At 33.7% G+C, this 24,502-nt stretch overlaps 1 protein-coding gene across 1 annotated transcript in view; it reads right to left on the minus strand.

Annotated features, from left to right (window-relative positions):
* The window catches only part of Znf804b (zinc finger protein 804B), a 532,472-nt gene that overhangs the window by 80,972 nt on the left and 426,998 nt on the right, over nt 1-24,502 (minus strand). The window contains exon 2 of the mRNA XM_028776079.1: nt 20,846-20,989. Within this exon, the coding sequence (XP_028631912.1) occupies nt 20,846-20,989 (144 nt within the window). The remainder of the gene's footprint in view (nt 1-20,845; nt 20,990-24,502) is intronic.

The following is a 24,502-nucleotide window of genomic DNA, read 5'->3' on the forward strand; positions in this document are numbered from 1 at the left end:
TTCATACTGCAGTTCATTATTGAAGAAAGTCAGGACAGGAACTCAAACAGGGCAGGATCTTTGAAGCAGGAGCTGATGTAGAAGCTGTGGAGGGGTGGGGCTTACTGCCTAGATTTCTCTGGCTTGCTTAGATTGCTTTCTTAAAAAAAAATCCAGGACCAATAGCCCAGGGACTAAACCACTCAGAATAGGCTGAGTCCTCCCACTTGATCACTGAGAAAATATTTGAGCTGGATCTCATGGAGACATTTTCTCATCTGTGCTTTCTTCTTCCATATATATATATTTCCAGCAATTGATTTTTATTCTAGTATTTGAACAGAATAGGGTGTCTGCATTGATTATACACTTTAAATTTCTTTGACTTTACTTTTAAAATTATTATTATTTACATGTCTCATATGTATGTCCTTTCTATACTTTATGGATTGTTGTGTCTATTCATTTTTTTATATTACTGACTTTAGCCACTGAAGTTTTATAATAATTTCAACAAGTAGTTAGTGCCCAGGCTTCAAATATGATATTGCATTAGATACTCTCAATGTTTTACTTTCTCACAAAAGCTTTAGGATTAACCTATCATCGAGGATAGAAAAATAATCTAGAATTTTATTATTTATTTATTTACTTATTTATTTATATCTGTCTCTATGTATGTGTATAAGTGTTTGTTTTCACATGTATGTACATGTCACAGGACAGCTTGGTTCTCTCAGCCATGTGGATCTCAGGGATTGCACTCACATTATAAGTTTAGTGGCAAGCACTGTAAAACCACAGAATCAGCTTGTCATACATTGTTTGTCTGTTTGTTTGTTTTTATTTTGGTAACACTGAATTTGCACACCAAGTTAGGCTAAATAATTTTTCTTATTTAAATAATTTTTATTACTTTTCCTTGAATAAGTTTATGTTTTCCTTATATAGCCTTTGTACATAATTATTATACTTTACCAATGTTATTTTCTGAGAGTTTAATGTAAATTATGTTTTCATAATTTTCATCTGTTCAAGATATTACATAAAAACAATTATTATTGCATGTAAGTATGCATCATGAACCTTGAATAATCAATTATAAGATCAATGTATGTTTTCTCTTTGATATTTTTGCTTTTTGTTAAACAGCAATTACAGCATCTGTTAGCACTGATGGTTTTATTTCTTCCCCACTAATTTCATATCTTTTATTACAATCAAACCCAGGCCCTCAAACATGTTAAGTGCAATTGGATTATACCACCAGGTTACATTTTTATGAAATTTTCTGTCATGAGTGAGTGAGTGCTAGTATTTGTCAGGTGCGTGCACTCCTTACGTCTACTGCCATGACCCCATGAGTTTTTTTCTTTAAACTGTTGATGTGAAAGGTCACATTATTTCAGTTTTCAATTTTTCATTCAACTATTTAGACGTATGTAATCTTCTTTTTTCATATTGCTGGATTATATTAACTAATATTTTGTGGAGTTTTCCTTTTTACCTACTTTACAAATTCAGATACAATTATTTACTGTTCTCTGCTTAAACTGTCTCTGTATCTTGACATGGAATTGATTCTGCCTCATTGAATTAACAAAGAAATATTTTCATGCTATCTATTTTCTGAGAGTGAATGTAGAGAGTTGACATTTGTTGTTGTTGTTTATTTTTGTTGTTGTTGTTTATATGATTTTTGTTATATGTTTGATAGAACTCATTTGTCTACATATATGATTATGTGTTATTATCTTCCATATTTGGGTCTTTCCATTTTCAAAGCCATTGACTACTGAGTTAAGATATTTAATAAATAAAACCTTATTTAGATTATTTAATTATTCTTGTGAAAGTTTTGGACTATTCTGCCATTTAAACAGTTATTATATTTCATCTGGACAGCCAAAGCTACTGCAGAGAGTTGTTCAGGATACGACCTTATTTTTCTTACTAGGCTTTTGGGAGCCAGAAGAAAAATTTACTTATACGTTACTTTTTGTTATTACTATTTTCTGTTTTTTTCCTTTGATTAAGTTATTTAGAAATGTATTAACTTTATTGATTTTTAAAATAGATAGCTTTTGATTAAATTGATCATTCTACAGTGATTTTCCTTTTCCTTCTTTCCGTTCTTTTCTTAAAAAAATATTTATTCATTTATTTATTTATTTATTTATTTATTTTAAACTCCGTATTTTATTTCCCTCCCAGTCCACCCTCTGACTGTTCCATATCCCAAACCTCCTCCCAGATCCCCTGTCTCAACTAGGATGTCCCCACCCGCACCCCACCAGACCTCTAAACTCCCTGGGGCCTCCAGTCTCTTGAGGGTGAGGTCCATCTTCTCTGACTCAACGCAGACCTGGCAGTCCTCTGTTGTATATGTGTTGAGAGCCTCATATCAGCTGATGTATGCTGCCTGGTTGGTGGTCCAGCATTTTAGAGATCTCAGGGGCCCAGGTTAGTTGAGACTGCTGGTCCTCCTACAGGGTGGCCTTCCTCCTCAGCTTCTTCCAGCTTTTCCCTAATTCAACCCCAGGGATCAGCAGCTTCTGTTCATTGGTTGGGTGCAAATATCTGCATCTGACTCTTTTAGCTGCTTGTTGGGTCTTTTTGAGGACAGTTATGATAGGTCCCTTTGTGTGAACACTCCATAGCTTCAGTAATGGTGTCAGGCTTTGGGACCTCCCCTTGAGCTGTATTCCACTTTGGGCCTGTCTCTGAAACTTTTTTCCCCAGGTTCCTCGTCATTTCCATCCCTGCAGTTCCTTTAGACAGAAACAATTATGAATCAGAATTTTGACTGTGGGATGGCAACCCCCTCCCTCAATTGATGCCCTGTCTCCCTGCTGGAGGTGGGCTCTACAAGTTCCTTCTCCCCACTATAGGGCATTTCATCTAAGGTTCCTCCCTTTGAATCTTGAGAATCTCTAACCTCCAAGATCTCTGGTGCATTCTGGAAGGTTCCCCTCAACCCCCAACCTACGTCCTGAAGTTGCCTGTCCCCATTCTTTCTGCTGGCCCTTAGGGATTCAGTCTTTTTTTTCCCTCACTCAATTCCAGATCAGGTTCCCCTATCCCTCAGGCCTTCTTTGTCTTTCTTTTCTTTTCTTTTCTTTTCTTTTCTTTTCTTTTCTTTTCTTTTCTTTTCTTTTCTTTCCTTTTCTTTTCTTTTCTTTTTTAAAATAATTTATTTATTTTCTTTCAAATCGTAATTCATTCACACAGGGGTTATAAACACAGAATGCAGGATGTGGAGAAGGGGATGACACTGGAGTGTGGGTGTTCAGGGGGAATACAGATATCTTTCAGAACAGGGTATCGGCTGGGTGAAGGTTCAGGGAACAGATCACTATGACTCTGCCTATGACTCACTTGTCCTTATCTAAGTTGGTATTGTCTGCCAAGGCTACCTATTTACAAGGTCTATGACTACTCAGGCTTGTAAATTTCCATGAAAGCTGCTTGTTTACAATAGCTTATAGCCATCTGTTTCAATGTTTTTCCACAGAGACCCAAGATTGGTGTTTGTATACATGTATGACAGGTCTATTGTTGATTTATTTCTTCTCTAAACTTTATTTCCTTTCTTTTATTCAATTTTGACTTAATATCTACTGTTTGTACTTACCTTTAGAGGAACTTGGATTACTAATTTTGATCTTTATTATGTTTGATATAAAATTTGATTTTGTATATACTAAATTTATTGTTTTACAATAACAAATATACCTTTAAGAGACTGTATTTATACTTTCACTTAATTTAAAATATTTTAATGGCATTTTGTAACTTTTATGGTTTTTGTGCTATTTATCTCTTAAAACCCTTGTAGAAGTTCAACTATCTCTCATTTTATTCCATTGGAGTCTGAGGGTGTATTTTTTTTTACTTTTACTGAAAGCATTATGAAAAGTGTTTTTAAACAGAAAGTTATGGATTTTAGTGAATGAGCCTCAATGGCTTAGAAGAATGACTGTTACTATACTGATGGATGAAGCATGATTAATTCTACTTGATTCTGGTCACTATTTCTTTCAAACAGATTTTTTTTTAAAGATTATATCCCAGGAAGATTTGTCCACTACAAATAAAGATGAGAAGGGATCTTCAAGTATAATAATGGTTTTCTTCAGTTCTCCTTGAACTTCTATTGGCTTTGCTTCTCAAAGTTTTACTGTTTCCTTGTTTCTATGCCTATATGTTACCTCTTTGTGGACCTATGATCCCCTTATAATCATATAGTGCTCCTCTTTAAACTTTTCCCTGAAGTCAACTTTGTCTGCATTTAACAGCGTTTCCACTCTCTTTTGGAGAACGGCGACATCAATGTATCTACAATAGTACAGGTTCTGGTGAAAGTTTCCACTTGGGTTTTCCCAGTGATAAGCTGCAGTTCTTTGTACCTGCCATTGTAGTTTTCAAGTTCTAAGGAAGCATTTTGATGTTGACAATGTCATTACCAGTCTTCAGTTCTTTTTACATATTGGGAGGATATGAATGTCAACTTCCAAATTCTCTGCATGATGAACTAAAATTTGCTATGTTTCCATTTTCTGATATAAGTTGAAAGTATAATACATAGCACAAATGATAAAATAAGTAATTCAGAAGATTACAGGAGTGAATTATTGAATGATAATGTGTGACTGGAATAACTGCATGGAACTTCCATGAAGAGAATTTTGGAAATAAAGGGATTTATATCTGAAATACCGATCTCCTTTCAATACATTGTTCTAGTAATTAACACATGACCTTTAAGTACAAAGATCAGTTATACGTGTAATATTTTTGCTTTTTTTACTCTAATGGCTATAAATTTTTATCTAAGCAACCATAAATTTTATACACATACTCTCATTCAGAGTAGGCACTTAAGGAATCCACAGAAAGAGAGAATTATAAAGAGAACAAGACCATCATTAAATTGGATCAATGGGATAGCAAGAGAGAGAACTAAACAGTGCATTTTAATGTGACTAAATAGGTTTTGTTCTTTATTTAGATCCAACTTTTCAGGGAATAATGTTATCTCCAGAAATTAGAATATAATTTAGCAAAAACTATAAAGTATGCTGCTGAAATGATATTCATGAGTCTACAAAAGGAACAAAAAAACTTACATGTTGTAAATCGTCAAATATGTTGTGGTAGTTTTACATGGTATTTTGTATCTACTGACATACTCAAAGTAAAGTCTATAATTTGTCTTCAGAAATTAATAAGAAAATACCAAGCAGAGGTTATAGCACAAGGGATGTAAAATCAACCAAAAATTATTTGTTTTTTCTGTTTATTTTGGTCTAAGATTAAAGTAAATGAGAAAAGTCTCAATTTATTCAAAATTTATCCATACACCACTTCAGAGTTAATATGACCCTCAATTTAGTTTCCTATTTAATGAAAGAATTCTTTACACAATATTCCTTGGGAATGGCCCTCAAGCCTTCAGTGGGAATTGTAGCATCTGAAATATGCCCTCTCAGCTCTATTGAAAAATTATTCCAGAGACTGTCTAAGAGGATTTAATTCAATTTTTATTTAATCATTACTGTAATGCTCTGGGGAAGTTAGTGTTGTCTCTATGTACTTAGAAACTAAAGCGTATCAGTTCAAAAAGGTTCAACAGGTTCAAATAGAGGAAAGCTAAGGTGTAAAGAGAAAGGGATTGGGAGAGTTGGAAAGAACTATAAATACAGTAGAAAAATAAGAGCAGACAATTGTGCTGAAAAATGATGGTGACCCTACAATCTCCTTTTTAAGAGTTTACATCTAAAATGGTAGAATCTGAACTGACAATGATGGAATTGACTAAAAGCAACCTAAACCTGTTGGACTTATAGAATGCCGAGTCTACTGTGACATAAGGGATGGTGTTTCGCTGTGAAGGCAGTGAACCAAGCAAGATCTAGTCTTGTGGATATATGTTATATCCTAGGGATAAGCTATTCTTTTATTAATTACTATTTGTGAGTATGTATATATGTGTGTGTATGCCTGTGTGTTTGTGTGTGAATTTGTGTATACATATGCAATTGTATAGAAATCATAGGAGGGCAAGAGTTAATTCTTTCTTTTCTTTGTGGCTCTTGGAGATTGTATTGAGGTCATCAGACTGGTGTGGCAAGTGCCTTTGCCCACTAAGTTTTTTAACCTCTAAGTGACTTATAAAACTAGCTAGAACAATATTAAATGCAGTCAAAAATGAATAAAAATATATCAAGTGAATTTCTGTTTACTGACAACACTCCAAGCAACTATTTTCGTGGCTTACAAAACTATTTAGAGATAGTATCACTTGGATTTAACCCACTTAATGCTATGAATGATTACATATCATATCACATCAAAGTGTAGTACAACTTAAATTTCACCAATACACAACATAACAATCAGGCCAGTCATTACTCCTTCAAATTATTACTAACACTAAATAGGCAAGTAGTAAAAAGTAGCTGAAGAGGGCGTCTGCTGTGCAAAGCACAGATAAACAATAATTCTCCTACATGAATATAAGCACATATACGCAAAGGAAAATATTCAGCTGAAAAATTAGAGAATTTAATTGTAAAAAATAAGACAAACCAGTAATGAAGCTCTCTGCATGCTATTGAGAAAGACAGAGATATTAAAAATGAGGAGCAGAAGAGGAATTGTAGAATGTTAATTCTGGAATCTCAGATTTAAACATAATAACTCATACCCAAGAAAACTAATATCTTGTAATATTTATTTGACCTTCAGTGAACTGAGATAATTTTCCCTAGAGTCAGGACTATATGAATAGGCGAGCTTCCTTAGGCTTTGACCATCATTACCTTTTCTTTTTTATTTGATGGACATGAATTTTAATGGATATTTTCAAAGAGCACTATATAAATGGTATGCATGCACTGATAAGTGGATACAAGCCAAGAAGCATAAAATACCTATGATGTATCCCTCAGACCCTCAGAAGTTAAACAAAAGTGAAGATGCTTCAATCCCACTTAGATGGGGGAGCCAAACTATCATGGGAGGCAGAGGGAGAAGGGACATGGGTGGAAGAGAGGAGGGGTATGAGAAAAGGGGGGTAGGATAGGATTTAGCAGAGACAGGGGAGAAGCCCAGGAGAATGGATGGAAATATGCAGCTGCTGGGGGTGAGGGGTGAGGAGAACCTCTATAAAGTCCCAGAGACCTGGGATTGGGTGGGTTCAATGTGAGTGACCTTAGCCAATATGTCAAACAGTGGGGATATGGAACCTGAAGAGACCACCTCTAGTAGTCAGTCAGGACATCCTCCCTCCCCGTGGAGGGACAGGGACACTAACCTACCTACAATATATTCGACCCAGAAGTTTCCCTGTCTAAAATAAATGCAGGAACAAAAATGGAACAGAATCCAGCCTAACATGGGATGCATCCCGAAGGCAGGCATCAATCCCTGACACTATTAAAGATGCGATTTTGCTTGCAGATAGAAGACTAGCATGGTTATCCTCTGAAAGGCTCCAACAGCAGCTGACTGAGATAGATGCAGATACTTACAACCTAGCATTGAACTGATGTCTGGGATTCCAGGGGAAGACTTAGGGGAAGGATTCAAGATGATGAAGGAGATTGCAATGCCATAGGAAGAGCAACAGTGTCAGCTAACCTGGACCCACTGGGAGCGCTTGGAGACTGAGCCACCAACCAAAGACCATACACAGACTGGTCAGAGGCTCTTGCACATATGTAATAGAGGACTGCCTTATCTGGCCCCATTGGAAGAGGATGTGTCTAATCCTGTAGTCACTTGATTCCCCAGCAAGAGATACCTAGGGGGAGCACCTTCTCAGCGGCGAAGGGGAGGGGGCATGAGAGAAAGAACTCTGCAAGGGAAGACCAGAAAGGCAACAACATTTGGAATGTAAATAAATAAAGCAATAAATTAATAAAACAAATATGTAATGAACAAAAGTTTCTGCCCACCCCCAGCCAGGTGTCACCCTAATAATGTCTAAAATTTATGTTTCATAGCCTGTTGACTAGCTGACAAACTGCCTCATCATCTGAAAAAATATGACTGAGTTGCCATATTTTCATTATTCTTGGCTTAACATCACTGTCTTTTAATTAAATTCTTTTCTGAAACACCTATCTAAAATTGTTTTTACCAAACAGCACTCACTACACATGACCTTTCCTTTGTGTTTAATATCTAGGTCCTTACATTTTTATTGAATATGTTAATTTTTGTGTTCTCAGTCTCACTATGATTAGGTAACAAGGATGGGGATGTCTGTGAAGTTTCTTTTTTACATTAATCCAGACTTTTCAAATCTTTGTTATGAGAAAAAGTCATGAAAAATCTACAAGTTTCCAGAAAGAAAAGGTAAGAATTTTAATGGCATATAGAGTCTCAGTATTAATATTGAAAACTGCCACTCATAGGAAAAAATAAATCAAGGTTCACATTTCTGAGAATATGCAAAAATTAAAATATTCAATTAAAAACAACAAGAAGAAATTAATACTATGTACTTTTTCTGACAAGAGTTCTTGCTATAAGTACTACCTTTTAGATCCTTGGAGATGGGGTCCATTAAAAGAACAGGATAGAATAAGGAATCCCACCCATGAGGTAAAAGAAATAAGTGATGAAATCTAAGAGAAAAGTAATTGCATCCACAAAATGTTGGAACAAGACCTACAACCATAGCTGTGCAGGCATCTTGAAAGGCAAGCTGTCCATATAAAACTGAAAACACAAGCAGAGGGGACTTAACTAGGGAAGTTTCTACAGAAAATGAAAACAAAGCTGTCTTATCAGTTGGTTTATATAAACTCAAAGAAAGTTGCTTTTTGTGTGCGAAGGACAATACAGAAATAAATTAGAAACAGCCATATAATGTTTGGCATTTGAGAAAATAATGACTTTCAAACTATTTCTACAAAAAATGTAATTATAAATAATTATAGTACTGTAGGAAGTTTGGTATATGTATGTATGTAGTTGCATATGTATATATGTATATGTGCATATATGTGTACATATATACATATATAGCACAGTAATATAGATATATAATATATGTACACACACATATGTGTATATATATATATTACTATGCTATATACATCACAGTAATATAATTTTCAAGTTTTCCATAGATAATAAGCTGTATGGCTCTGTGAGCTAAAAATTTACATAGTCAAATGAAAAGCAGTGTGATGATAGAATATTAAATATTGAGAAGCTACATATCTATTTTTATTTTTAAAAGCTCACCATTATTTCTTAAATATTTAAAAATTTACTAAAATTTCATTAAATTAGCATTTACTTATTGTCATATATGTCTACATTCATTTCTTTTTAATATAAATATATCTAAGCATCATATAAAATTAATCACATTAAATTTCACATAAAATAAAGACCTTACACCAACTTAGTTTCTCACTCATTATTCTATGTTTTATGTAACATAATTTAGCCGTTGACTTTTTACTATGCTTACATTACTTGTACTGGTTTTCTTTTTTAAGCAGTTGTGTACATCAACTTTTGACATTAATCTGATTATTTTCTTAAAACATATGCCAAAGAGAAGGCTTGCTAAATAAATTCATGTTTTAAAACATTTGCTAAATAACTAAGTATAGCATAAGTATTGAAATACTATTCTCACATGCAAATTTCTACTCTAATCAATATTGAGTTGCACGGGACACTTTTCTTGCTTACTAGGTTATATTTTAAACCTGTACAAACTTGTATGGAGTTGACTACTCTTGCTGTAAATGTCTGTCCACTGCCATTGTGTCTATAAGGTATTGGCAGTCTCTGGAGACGTCATGTTCTTGTCCCTTATTGCTACTCCTATTACTCCAAGAACTCTAAAATGCACATCTAACTGCACAGCCTAACTCATTCCCTTTCATAGCTAGTCTTGAACAACATTAAGACTTACTTTTTTTCTTTAACCTCAAATACAATAATACCATCTAATTGGTTAAAAATCTATGGATGCTAACATTTTCTCATGAGGATTTTAGGGTGACATATATAATATTAGTCAAATATTTTCTTAGAGTATAAAAATGTTTGTTAATCACAGCTTTCATTCAATAATTATATTTAACTTCAGTTTGGGGGCTTTGCTGTTAAGCTTACTCACCTAAAGCAATGATTCACCAATGATGAATTGATGAATAAATATATTGATGCAGGAAAGTGGAATGGACAACCATAGAAATTTATTTAGTATACTTATTTACCCACTCATTTAATATACTTATTAAAATATCAAATTAGTTTTAATTTCCATTCACTTAATGTCTTAAGATGTTAAAAATTTTTTGAATATTTTCTACTGTTTGCATTTCATCTTTTGAAAACTCTTTTTATTTTGAATTGTGTTGTTTTCTAATGTTTAGTTTTCTCAGTTCTATATATGTTATATATACTAACTGTCTATCACATGAAAAACAGGTAAAGATAGTTTCCCAGCATGAGGTTTCTCCTACACTTGAATTATTATATAGTTTCCTGTTACAGAAACTTTTTATTCTCATTAAGCCTCATTTAATAAATATTGATCATAATATCCATGCTGTCAGGGTCTTGTTAAAAAGTCACTTCTATCATATTCAGGATATCATTTGTTGAAGTTAATTTTTTTCTCCAGTTGTATTTTGGCCTTTTTGTAAAAATAAGTTAATATGGTTGTAGGAGTTTGGGTTTCAGGATGGCTTAGAGTAAAGAAATGATGATGATTTGAGGCATACTTGAAGGGGCAATGGAATGCGTGCCCACTGCTGGAAGAGTGTGACTGAGCATAACAGCCATGAAGACCAGTGAGTTGATTTCACAGGAAAGCTAGAAATGGGGAGAGAAGGCTCAGAGGTTAAGACCACTAACTACTCTTAGGAGGAGGAGCAAGTTTCAGTTCCCAGCACCTACATGGTGATTCACACATATCTGTAATTACATTTCCAGGTGACTTGGGTCCCCTCTTCTGGTCTCTGATGGCCACGTATGCATGTGGTGCACTTAACATGTATTCACATAGAATACACACATAAAAAGAAAAAAAAGCCTTTGTGAAACAAGCTAGAAATAGGTTTACCATGTCATCCAACTGTATTCCTCTTGGGCACATATCTAAAGAAGTTTATATCCTACTATAGATATAATTATTCATGATCATTGCTGCTGTATTCACAATAGCCAGAAAGAAAGGATCCTAAATGCCTATCAATTGCTACATGTTATAATTTTATGAAGCATATTATTTTTCAGTTGTTAATAAAAAGAAAATTATGTAATTCATAGATGAATGAATAGAAAAATCATTCTAAATTAGGCAAGTCAGACACAGATATATAGATGTTGCATGTTTTCTCTTAATGTAGATATTAACTTATAATATTCATATATGTATGTTTGAGTAATTTCTTGAGTCAAAAACATTAGTAAAGAACCATGAAGGAAGTCTTTAGAGGGAAAGGAGCTAGAACCAATTAGTATAAAGAATTAAATGGAAACAATGAAAAGCGAAGAGTTAAGTTAGGATTGCAGAACAGAATAGGGAGTATGAGAAGAAATAAAAAAGTACTAAACACCCTTTCAAAAGTCAAAAGTCAAAAGCTACTGTAGAAGCTTCTTGACAGATACATATGCATATCTAAAAACAGCTAATATGGTAGTAATCCTCTGACTCATTAAAAATGCCTCTATTAGACAACATTATTATTTGTCTAACAAATAAAAAGTCTAGTCTAGCATGATATATATATATATATATGCATTTGTCCTCATACTCACAGATAAGTACAGTGAATATAAGTGGGATAAATATACCATTCATCAAGACATTCTGTTTGCAATAAAATTGACAGAAACCACTGCAGAAGACCAAAGGCAATCAAAATATAGAGTTGTGGATCACAGTCCCGATGGATACATCTTCTCACACATTTATGAATCAAGGAACTTTGTGAAAGGTGGGTAGAAAGATTGTAAGAACTGGAGGATAGTGGAGTTTGCTGTGAGATCATGGCTCCTAGTAATGTCAGAAGCTATACCTATAGTATCTCACCAACATGACTGTCCATTCATGAGCTGAACAAAAGTGACACCATTCCACATGTCAAGTGATGGAGAAAAGTTCATGAGGCTTCAACCCTACGTTTAAAAAGTGCAAAAATAAAATAAAATAAAATAAAATAAAATAAAATAAAATAAAATAAAATAAAATAAATCTGGAAGTAGAAGTGGTCCTTCCTATCAAAGACCACACTGATCTGTTGTCTGATCCCAAGTGGTCATCCTGGAAGAAAACATAGTATGGAATCAACAGATTATATTGTTTACATACAAATACACATTTGCCTACAGTAATAATAATTTAAGAAGAGGCCATCAATTAAGACAGAATTAGAGAGGGGTATAGGTAGGTTTTAGACACAGGTAAAGTAAGAGAAAAAACATTGCAATTAAAATATAATCTCAAAAATAATAACAACAACAAAATTCTCAATCTCAGGAATGACTTACCTCTTTTGTAGTTGTTAGCCAGAGAGGTCTTGTAGTCACTCAAATATTACAGAATATTTAAAATATTTTGGTTGCCCTGCAAAACTTGACAAAATGTCCAAAGATACTACATACTTGAATTATAGCATGTAAATAACTCAAGCTGGTCCTGACCTGGAAGTTTCATCCCAGATGGCTAGCTTTTATAATGCTGAAACAAGCTACCCATGATACCCAAGGAGAAAAGAGGTCACAGTCTTACCCAGATGTAAACTCTGAAAGCTATAGTAGTGACCAACATAGTAAGACAAGTCCACTGTTGCAATAGCAGCATGAACATCATAAAAGCACACAACTAGTTTTTGATTGGATTTAAAGCTCACTCCAAATGTTGAAAGTCTTGTCTCACACTGATATTGAGTGTATGCATCCATAGGAAGAAATAAGAGTCACTAGTAGAAAATCTACTGTTATTATTCCATGAAATAGGTGTATTGAACTGGTTCTTTATACTGTCTCATACACACAGATTAGTGTGTCATTCAGTTCTCAATAGAAAAGCTTCTATTTGTAATATATAACAATTAACAGCAGAAACTAGTCAAGGTGCAGAAAACACAGAGACCCAGAAACTAGTCAAAGGCAGAAATTAAAAGAATAAAGAATTTTTATTCCTAAATGGAATATCTATTATCACACCTCTTGCCTTGGCAGAAACGTGTTTGGAAATAAGATAAGAGCCAGAAGCAGTGTGTGAAGACAAAGAGCCTGTCTCTTCTATACACAGAAGAGCAACTTCACATATGAACTCAGTGGGCATGGAATCCAAACTCTAGTTAAGGAGCTATTGACAACTGATAACTGCTAAGCGAATGACATTATTTTTAAAAAATAGTTTATTCACTCATAGAGAATATTTTTGCAGAAACCTATATATCTAAGATTACATGAGAAGTACAAATTGGATCTTACAGACTAAACAGAGGAGGATATGATTATGTTGTTTGGATAGAGGGCATTCTATTTGAGAGGTGTAACGGATATCTTCCCACTTTATTTGTATAAAGCTTGGCAATTGGGCTTTGTGAGAGGTAGGCAGAGTGAGGAGAAGAGGAGAAGGAAGAGGAGGAGCTAAGAAGGGAGAGATATAGGAGCCATGGAGAACCATGCATGTGTCCAGTGTCCAGGACAGTGCTGGGTAACAATTTATATCATAAGGTTAGGTATTGGGAAACTACTCTAATTGTGTGGGAAAATTGTTAATTGAGCATTTCTAATATATAAAGCATTTGGATAATAATTAAGCTTTAGAGTCTCATTTCTACCGAGTGTACCACATGGATGGCAGGATGGTCTGGGCTCAGCCAAGTATTGTAGAGGTAGCATGGTAGGTTGGCAGAGCCATGTCCCACGCTGGAGTTTCATGGGTGCTAGAGCCAGTGCTTCTGGACCGCCTGAGCCAAGCAGCAGAGGTAGTAAGCCACTCACAGCCTCAGGCCTTGCCTAGTCAGGAACATGGCAGCTCCATAACAACAAACGAGCCTCCGTTTTAAATATTACCACAATAAGGAGGAGTTGGGGAAGAGGAACAAATACGATCAAAAACATTGTAACAATCTCTAAGAACTAACAAAATATTAATTCCACTAAAAATATTTATAGACTTGTGTGCATGAGTGTTAGAGGCACAGTATCTATTAGAACTGACAATTTTGCTTTCAGGGCTAATGACAGAGATAGGTTAGGAGCATCAGCAGATTAAAAACAACACTTTCACTTTTTCAGTTTAAGAGTGCAAGTAATTTTGTACCAGTCTACTAACTCTCTAGAATTCAAAAATAAAAGAGGAGAATCCTGGGTTTTTGTTTCTTATGGCAGATTTCAAAGTACCAGTGGTAAAACAATGGATTCCTAAAATCGTGAGCATCAAACAAATGGATCTGAAGAGTCTTCATGACTCTGATCACCATAGGTAGTGCCAAAGATGTTAGGAATTAGAGAAATGATAACTCATTCTTTGAATTATGAAGGAAAGCAAAGGGCCTGCTAAGGGATGACATAAGACGTGTGCCCTCAGTAACGAGAAACGGAAAGCTGAACGACAGATGAAAGGACTACAGGTAGGGGGAACTGCTAGTGATGATGCTTCCGAACAGGCAGAAAGCTCAAGACGCATCTCAGATCAGAAGGAAGATTTTTAATAGATGTTTTCTATAAATGGAAAATCATGGGATTAAAAATTCTTTTAGCCAATGTGAAATATATAGAATAAATTAGATTGAATATGAGCAGAATTCTAAGACTAGTTTTTCTACAATTCTTCACTAATAGAAAATCAAACAACAATTAGTTAATTACAAGAATACACACACACACACACACACACACAGTATGTTACCATGTTCTATGAAATAGGGGCTTATAGAACGCAAAAAACATATTACATTATATTACAGTGCATTACAGAATACTTATCTTTATTGCTTCAGTCTAACTGACTTGTGGTTTGGGCATGGAATGTCTCTCACATGGTCACATGCTTCAATACATGGTCACAGCAGATAGAAACTGATTCGTAAGACTGAAATCTGTTGGAAGTGGAGCCATTTGGAAGAAGTATATTACTAGGGACAGGCCTTATGATTTCATAGCCAAGCCATTTTTATTATTCTTTCTCTACTTAAGTCTGAACACACTGATACTGCCTCACTTGATGCTATGCCTTCTCTGGCGTGATGGACAGCATCCAGTTTTAAACCACATCTCAAAAAAAACTCTTCATCATTTTCTTGTCAGGTATCACTGCATCACAACAATAAGAAACAGAACTAATGCTCTGGCCACATAAACCACCCAGTCTTTGACATTTTCTTTCCTCAGCGAATCCACTTGGGTAGAATTTGTAGGTGATTTTAATGAAGTTGTAGGAAAAAAACAAGAGAGAATTAGAAAGGAAACAATATGTAGTTTTAGAGGTAAGTCTTCTCCTTTGGGCTCGGAGTGATAATGATAGATCTACTTTAATATTTTACCCCGAGTTAGTAGAGAAAGAAAGTATATAAAGTAATATTTTAGAAAGGAATCATTTTTGAGTTTGATTCTAAACCTAACACTAAACAAGCCCCCCGGGAGGGAAAATAAATCCTGTGTAAAGTCAAGGGAGATTATCGGGATTAAGCTCCACATGTAGAGAGTCTGAAAGTGGGATCCTTCTTGAATACAGGAGGTGTTCTAGCTTGTGTATGTTTGCTTTTAATTTAGAAGAACAATTGTGTCTCTGGGGCAAAAAAAGAATTCTCACTATGAAGATGTGTGATAATGTTTCAATATAAAACATTTGCAGCTAATAGTCTTCAAAACATGAGTGTGATCTAAAAATGGTCTCATGAGGACTTGATTGCAATTGATGTGTTCACTGTATTAATAATAACAGTATTGCTTTAGATTAGGGACTGTCGTTTATATACACACAGAAATTGCTTTTACAATGATGCTTAGTATTTGGAAAGAATTAGAAGATGTCTGGGGTTGTAGAGGAAACAACTGAATTGTTTCCTCAAAACATGAGCTATAAATACAAGAAAGTTGTCAAAGCTAGAGCCTCATTATATTTCCTCATGGGAGAGAGTTTAAAACCTCAGATGTGTTGATGATGAGCTAAATTGTCTGTATAAATAATGCCCAAATGGCTCAATTCTTTATCAAATTATAGTGAAGCTATTATTAAGTCTTCAACAGGAAGTTTTGTTTTACTTTTGAAAGATATATATTTACTTACTTCTACAGAATTAAAATGTTCCTATGAGTAACTAAAGATGTGGCTCAGCAGTTAAAACACTTGCCGTTTTTTGCAGAGGATTGAATTCAGTTCCTGTCATCTACATACTAGCACAAAGCCATCTGTGACTCCAGTCTCAGGACATCTGATGCTATCTCCTGGCCTTTGCAGGAATCAGGCATTAACATGATATATGTATGCATGTGTATATATAGGTATGTATATATGTATATATATATATATATATATATATATATATATATATATATATGTGTGTGTGTGTGTGTGTGTGTGTGTGTGTGTGTATGTGTGTGTGTATACATACATATTTGTATGTATATATACATATATATATGTGTGTATATATACGTATATGTACACAATACACAATTATACATACAAACACACATTCACACACACACAAATAAATGAATGAATAAATAATTTAAAGAATGTTCACGAATAATATTATTATAATAAAGTCATCAGGAACACTATGTTGCTACTTAGATGCAGAAAGTATTTAAGATACAGAGATATCTTTCACTGGAATATAATGAATGAAAGAAAGATAAAGGGAGAATTCAAAGCTTGTTTTATTTCTAGTTCTAATTTGTTCTACTGCTGAGTAATGACTGGATTCTAAGTTTGGATTTATCTCAAAAAGGGAAGATCATATTACTGGAAATCCAACAACAGAGGGAAAAAATTGCATCTGAACCGGAATGTTGGCAGCCGCTCCTATTCTGCAGGCCAAAAGCTATTCTTAGTCAGATCCTACCATCCTCATAATCACTATGCCTGTCAAGAACAGTTCTTAATGAAGCAAGAACCAAATGGTTGTATTTAGCTTTGAAATTTAGAGATTGTTTTTGCATATTTTATTTTAATGAATGCTTCGTTTTCAGAACATAAAGTTTCCTTTCACTTAAAAACAGATTTTTAAATTTGGTTTCATCTAAAACTTAAGCAATTTTCAAAATATTTTGGACCAAAATAGATCTTTAAAAGAAGAAAATATTTCTACAGGATCCCAGAAGCAGACTACTAAAGCCTACTGAATATTTAATTATTATTTAATTAATTATTTTATTTAACTATTTAATTATGGTGTATACAGAAATGGGCAGCAGAAAAAAAAATCTGAATTGATTTTCAGCAAAACGAATCTGGAAATTTCTGTGTTTAATTTTCAGCTCCTTTAAAGTTCTGATAGAAGCTGCCAATCTCAATGAAACACACAGCAATATGAATGTAGCCATTAAGTGGAAAAGTGTCTTAGACAGCGGGAAGAGTATGAGCCAAGATGTGCATGTGGAAAACTATAAGGTATCTTTGAGAAAACTGCAGGGGTATGCTGGAGTTTCAGAAGTTTGGAGGTGGTTGCAAAAGCCAAATTGAGTGGTTTGAATGGTGGTCTGAATAAGCCTATTCTCTTTTAAATGGCAGTCACCAATCACTGGAGAGGGCCTAGGGAAGGAGAGATCCTGTGAACGAGGTAAACTAATCTAGTCATGAGTGGATAAGCTGAATTTGAATAGGAAAATGCTGGAAATAGAGAGTTCAGTTAGAGGCTTGTAATAAAGACAAGTAAGAATGGAAAAACCTGAGGATACAAGATTGAGAGACAAGTACAAGATGTTGAAAAATTACACAAATGAAACTGTTTCAAAGATAAAGAAATTTCCAAGAGAATGGCGATGGTTTTGGTAGCATATAATCAGTTTGTACTTTCTGCTCCCAGCTTCATATCTGTCCTCTTGCCTTGATATAAACTTCCTGTCATGCAGGATGTACTGGTTTTGGTTACATGGCTAACTTTTATATATTCTTTTCAAAAATTTGATGATTTGTCCTCCTTGCTTTATAAAATCAGTTTTGTGTTTTTAATTTTAGATTGTCTCAGCATATAATTTCTGCAGTGCTTAATGGATAATGATGTTCTTTGGCTTGTCTCCTCAGTTATGCTGCTTGTCTTCTGAAGCTAAGAACCAAATCCATTCTTTTACATACCTATCATAGTAGTACATATTAGAAACTCTGTAACTGCTTGGATGAAAGTGAATGATGTGGAAAGTTACATATACGTCTAAAAATAAAAGGAAGTAGGTATAAGTGTGATGGAAAGATTGGGAACAGGCTGTTCTTTTAACATTTTAGAAAACCAATAGAAACACATGTGAAGAAAGGATAGGAAAAAATTGATTAGGCATAATTCTGAGCTGCAATGGATGCTATATGCTAATGCACTTCTCACCAGAAAACTAATTATCTTCTATTTCTTCATTGTAACTGTGTCTGCTGTCAACAATGTCATCTCAATTTCAAACCATGTGCATACACACATCTGTGTAAAAGACAGCTCAAAATCAAATACTCATTTTACAAGGCCTTCCCTTATCTTTTCCTGAATTCCCAGTATATTTTTATTAATATGTAGCCTGAAGTCTGCCTGAATAAAGTCACATTGAGGGCATATGTTTACAAGAAGATTTGTCCTAAGCAACACATTTCGTTCCATTGAAGAAGAAAAAAATGAGATATTTCTTTGCATAGCCACTTTATAATTTAAATCGAGTAACTGATGTGAGCTACCAGTCATTACTGGCTGTGGAGCTCATTCATGTCTCAAACTGACAGTACCTGAGCCCCTTTATTACAAATGTTGTTTTATAAAAACAAGTGACAGACAACATCTGTGTCTCCATGGAAGGATTCAGTATTCCTCCTGATATCATCCTTCAAAGTAAATTAGAAATCTGAATTTGACCAGATCGCAAACTAGAACAACCAGTTTTATCATGGCACAGATGACTAAGAAGCCTGTGAAAACGCAACACTACCAAAATTATTCACAAAAAACTCACATGAGGAAAACTGTAAAGAGTAACCACCAGTAAAAGAGAAGCAAAAGACCTGTGGATTAACTATTTTAAAAAAAAATTTAAATACATAATATTATGTGAAATATAGATACACTGTTTCAAACTGCCCAAATTTATAATTTTTCGACACAATTGTCAAAGCAAGATAACTCAATATTAATTTCAAAATGATAATGTTGCATTTTTTAAAACTCATGACTCATGCTGCAATGTTTTGAGATGATGTTATGTGCTAGTTGAAATTTGCTTCAAATATATATATATATATATATATATATATATATATATATATATAAACAATATAGTGCAAGTATAATGTGGTGGTATAAACAAAACAAGTATAATGCAAGAAGAAATTCAATGGGCATATAGTTCAGTGTTCTGTTTGAACTTTTTACAATTTGAGACCCAGTGACCTAACTCAGAGCTATCAAGATAGAATATTGAAGGAGATTCTTCTAATTATTGTAAACAATAGATTACAAAGTGCTTATTGTACACATGAGGGCTGATCATTACAATCCTTAAGCATTTCCCCCATAGACCTTGCTTATATCAGGCAAGTACAATTAAGTATACATATCCTGTGTATTAGGTAGAAGTTATACCATGAACAGCAGCCACATAAGTAGTATTCATCCTCATAATGATAGAGAATATTTCATCTCATTTGATGTGAATAAATATTTATATAAAGTACACAAAATTTACCCAGAGATTACAAGATATCAGCTCCATTTGACACCATAACTCATAGTAATAATAATTTGGCCATAGGAATTTTATTTCTTGGTCCCAGGAATATAGCAATCATATTTCTTAAGTCACCAAGACCTCTATGCCTAGGCCAGCAAGGGAAAAATACGACAAGATATGAACAATAGCCATATATAGAACAACATATGTGACCTTTAAAGAAATTGAACTGAAATGTGTATACTTGTCTTTATCTATTGACTTTATATGTTTCACTTTTTAAAATTTTTGTTTGAAATATCTCATTTATTGGATAATAATTTTATTTTATTGAGTTTTCAGACACAGTATTTCCAAATAAACCTTGGAATATTTGCAGAGATGAAAACAAAACAAACATCAGAGGAATATATCAATTCTGCTGTAGATTCTATATGTGTAGTCAGGGAGTTTAGTTTTTCTAGTAACTACTTTGGTTACTGTTAATTTTGGTTACTCTTAATATGACACAGCTTTACTGTGTTACTATATATATATATATATATATATATATGTATGTATGTGTGTGTATGTGTGTGTTTACATGTGTGTGTATGTGTATGTATATATATAATATGTGTGTGTATATGTGTGTGTGTATATATGTGTGTGTATGTGTATGTATATGTATATATATGTGTGTGTGTGTGTGTGTGTATGTATATGTATATATATGTGTGTGTGTGTGTGTGTGTGTGTGTGTGTGTGTGTGTGTGAATTACACAAATCACTACTCTTAGGAAATCTCTACGTCTACCTCCAACTTTATGGTGCTTCTAAGAAGAAAAATTGAGTTTCTCTAACATTTGAACAGTAAACAACCTTTCACAAAAAATGAACATAAAATGATCTCACCTCTGAGTCTTAGATGATAATAAATAAGGCTGAACCACTGCAGTTCTGCTCTAAAGGCATAAATCTCATAGGGGAAAGGACTTTTCTTAGGTTGGCTTACCTGCTTATGAGCATGGTCGTAAGAATTAATGTGATTGTCAAACTCCTGGTGTTTGTTATACTGCTTGTCACACAATTCACAGTAAAAGTTCGCTTTTGCATCTTCCAGAGCTTTTGCTGTAGACCTCTCCTTTTCTGCAAAATCCTTTAAAAAGGACAAAATGTCAGTTATATTTCTGTCTGAGAGAAGGCATATTTTATATTAACCAAGGTAGTATGTAATTTTACCATGACTGAAATAAAATGTTGAGGGTTGAGTCCTCTTAAAATCCATGTCTCTGTGGAAGGAACTTTCTGTAACATCATCTCTCTCTTTCTTTCATATACTTCCTACATTTTTGAGTCTCATGAAATCCTAAATTCACTCAACCAATCACTCACACTAAACACTCTACCAGGGATGGCTCTGTCACCTCTATTGACAAGGCCTGATGCATCTATAGTCTGAGACTTCAAGAGAATATCTTCTAAATCTTTAGCACCTCTTACATCCAGCAATTATACTTAGTTCATGTGTTTCAAACCATTATTTTTGTAAGTTTTATTATATTTCATTTCTAATAGTCTTGGATATATAATTCTCTACTTAAAATTCTCTCCAATTATCACATTTCTTATATGGTAATGATTGACAAATGTTCATATTCATTTTATATGTATAAATATTACATATATATATGTAATTCTCACAGACATCACACACAAACACCATTAAGTAGGCTGCACAGAGACATGAACTAAACAATCCATGCCTTGTTAAGCACCGGTGATTTGCTATTTCCCTTTATAGTCATTACACTGAGTTATAATACTTCCTTTCTGCTTTGCCATCACCACTCCTTACACCCTTCTTTGACTGTCACCAACATGTCATATTTTTACAAGTCTACTGCTCCACTAAAATCAAGAAACTGTGTTCTGAATTGTGTGTGTTCCTGCATTGTGAAGCAACAAATGATGCAGCTGAGAACAGGTACATATTCAGGACGTGTTACCTAAACCAATGTGTAATCACAACATATTAATGTCTCTTGCCTCATTTGTTAACTTAAAGTGCTCCCAAATTTAGTCATATGGTAATAAGGAAGAATACAATGACCATCATTATTTTATGGATATATTCCAGAGTGTTGACAGATGTCACATACAAAATAAGAAGTTGATGAAGAGATTTGAACTAAAGAATCTATGGACATCTTCCTTGTTAGTAAATACCTAAAAACATGATTCAGATCCAAATACAAAGAGATAAAATGAATGAACATACAGGATAATGGAATGAGTAGCCTTATCAAGTAGGTAAAATCCAAATGCCTCAATTACTTCTCTCAGAGAGTAGAATTGGATTACACTCTAAATTAATAAGACAAAAGGAAAACTTAATAGATAGTGTATATTCAGTAAGGAAAACATACTCTAGCTTGGGGACAAAACCCCAGTTGTCCTGAGGATGGGGATACTGGTGATAAGTGACACAGAAGGATAGCTTTGAAGTAGTGACAATTGTCTTGACCTAGTAGGATTGGGATCAAGGCAAATGATTATTCTTACACAGTCCTTACTAGTACGTTTTCCCTTTCTTCTTTTTAAGAGTTACATTGGTATAACCATAGTTATTATTACACTAGAACAACAAACTTACACCTTTAACATTTTTCCATCACTCAAAAATACCTCAGTGTCATGAAACAATGAAAAAGAACAATATTCATGCTTAAACTCCAGTAAATATCTGTTTTGTATTAGTCTAGACTATATAGAGAACAGTGAAACTTACCTAATTAATTTCTATATTTTCTCCTTAATCTGTTTCTAAAACTCCTTTCATTATCATATTACATGAGTTTAGGTTCCAGATTTAATAGTTTAATGCTGTCTTAAAAAATTAAAACTGTATGGCAATTATTGGGGTCCTTTCATATGAAAATATAACATATCCAAGTTATATAACACATTTTTCTTTATTTAAATACCATGAAACAATGAATTAACTTTTAGCTTCTTTTTTAAAAATAATTTTATTCTTTTTTTAAAAAAATTTATTTATTTTTATGTATGTGAGTACACTGTAGCTGTCTTCATACGCACCAGAAGAGGGCATCAGATTCCATTACAGATGGTTATGAGCCACCAATGTGGTTCCTAGGAATTGAACTCAGGATCTCTGGAGAAGCAGTTGGTGCCCTTAACCTCTGGCCCATCATCTCTCCAGCCCCAATTGCTACCTTCTTTACCACTAATTTCCTAAAAAAAATATTTGAGTCTTTTATCAAGAAAGGAAAAATAGGGGGAGTTTACAAATTCCATTAACAAAACACACAAATGTAGTTCATATGTGACTGTCAGGGAAAGCCAGAGATAAACATATAAACTATCAATAGGGGCCTAGTGATAAAAAGTGGGGAAGCTAAGACAAGAGACAGATGTCATTGGTAGATGACAATAAGAGAAAAAAGGAAAATAAAGGGATGAAACAGAGTACAAGATGAGTACCTGAAGAACATTTGGAAACCTGAAAAGTTGGGCTACAGCTAGACAGGCTGTTAAGGATATTTTGTAAAAGAGTTATGATCTAATGGCTTATCTATCTAGGTTGGCTTAGGCTAAATTCTGAAGAGATAAATTAGGCTATCTAACCAAATGGAACAAAATTGAATAATATGTAGAAAGCTAGTGGATAAAGTCTCAGACAAGAAGAATTAGGTAAATCAAACCTGTTGTTTACTGTATTACTGACATTTACCATTTATATGATTTGTGCCAAATCAGAGAAATTCGAACACTAAAGCTGATGCTATTATTTACTGGTTCAGGTATCCCCATCCATCTACCCATCCACTCATGTACATATACTTTCATAGGATTCATACCTCCAAGAATTTCTTATAGGAAAGCTTCTTAGTGTTAAATTTTCACATTATGTATAGTCTTTTACTGTTACTAGTTTCTCTAGTAGGACAGAGATGTAAGCAATAAGGTAAAAACATGAATTATGGTATAGTTATAATCACCTATTGTTAGAGGTTTATCTGGTTCATTGTAATTGAAAATAATTGGAAGGTAAAAAAAGATACTGATTCATTCTTTCTCCATCTCTCCCTCTCTTTCCATCCATCCAATTTTAAATACTCAGAAAGCATGAACTAGTTTGTGTTTTTTTTTTCATCAAACGATAAGGTAATTTTACTGATCCATTTTGCCTTGATGCTAATTTAGGATGACATTTATTTTCTAAAGATATTTTAATAATTTTAACATATATTTGAAGATAAAGAATAAATGTAAAATTAGTAACAACTTGTTCTAAATATTGGTTAAGTTTAAAAATAAAAAATGAATAAAATTCAAAGAGCAGACAGAAATCAACCTTTGGTTTATAGTTACTCAGATTGATCATGTGGATTGCAGTGGATAGTTTTGGAGCTGAAGAGCATAAAGCCTTTATGATACCAAAGATAGTTCTTGTTAATCATTCTCAATGATTGATAATTAACTATAATGTGAACATGATAGCTTTCTAAAGAAGTTATTTAAGAATAAACTAGTGAAACTAATTTTTTTGTTGTAATTTGATAAATTCTCCATAATTAATTACTTTGTATAATTGATATTTTGGGTATGAGGAATGTGTGTGCATATATATATATATATATATATA

This window comes from Grammomys surdaster, unplaced genomic scaffold (assembly GCF_004785775.1).
Source record: "Grammomys surdaster isolate TR1022 unplaced genomic scaffold, NIH_TR_1.0 264, whole genome shotgun sequence".
Classification (NCBI taxonomy): domain Eukaryota; kingdom Metazoa; phylum Chordata; class Mammalia; order Rodentia; family Muridae; genus Grammomys; species Grammomys surdaster.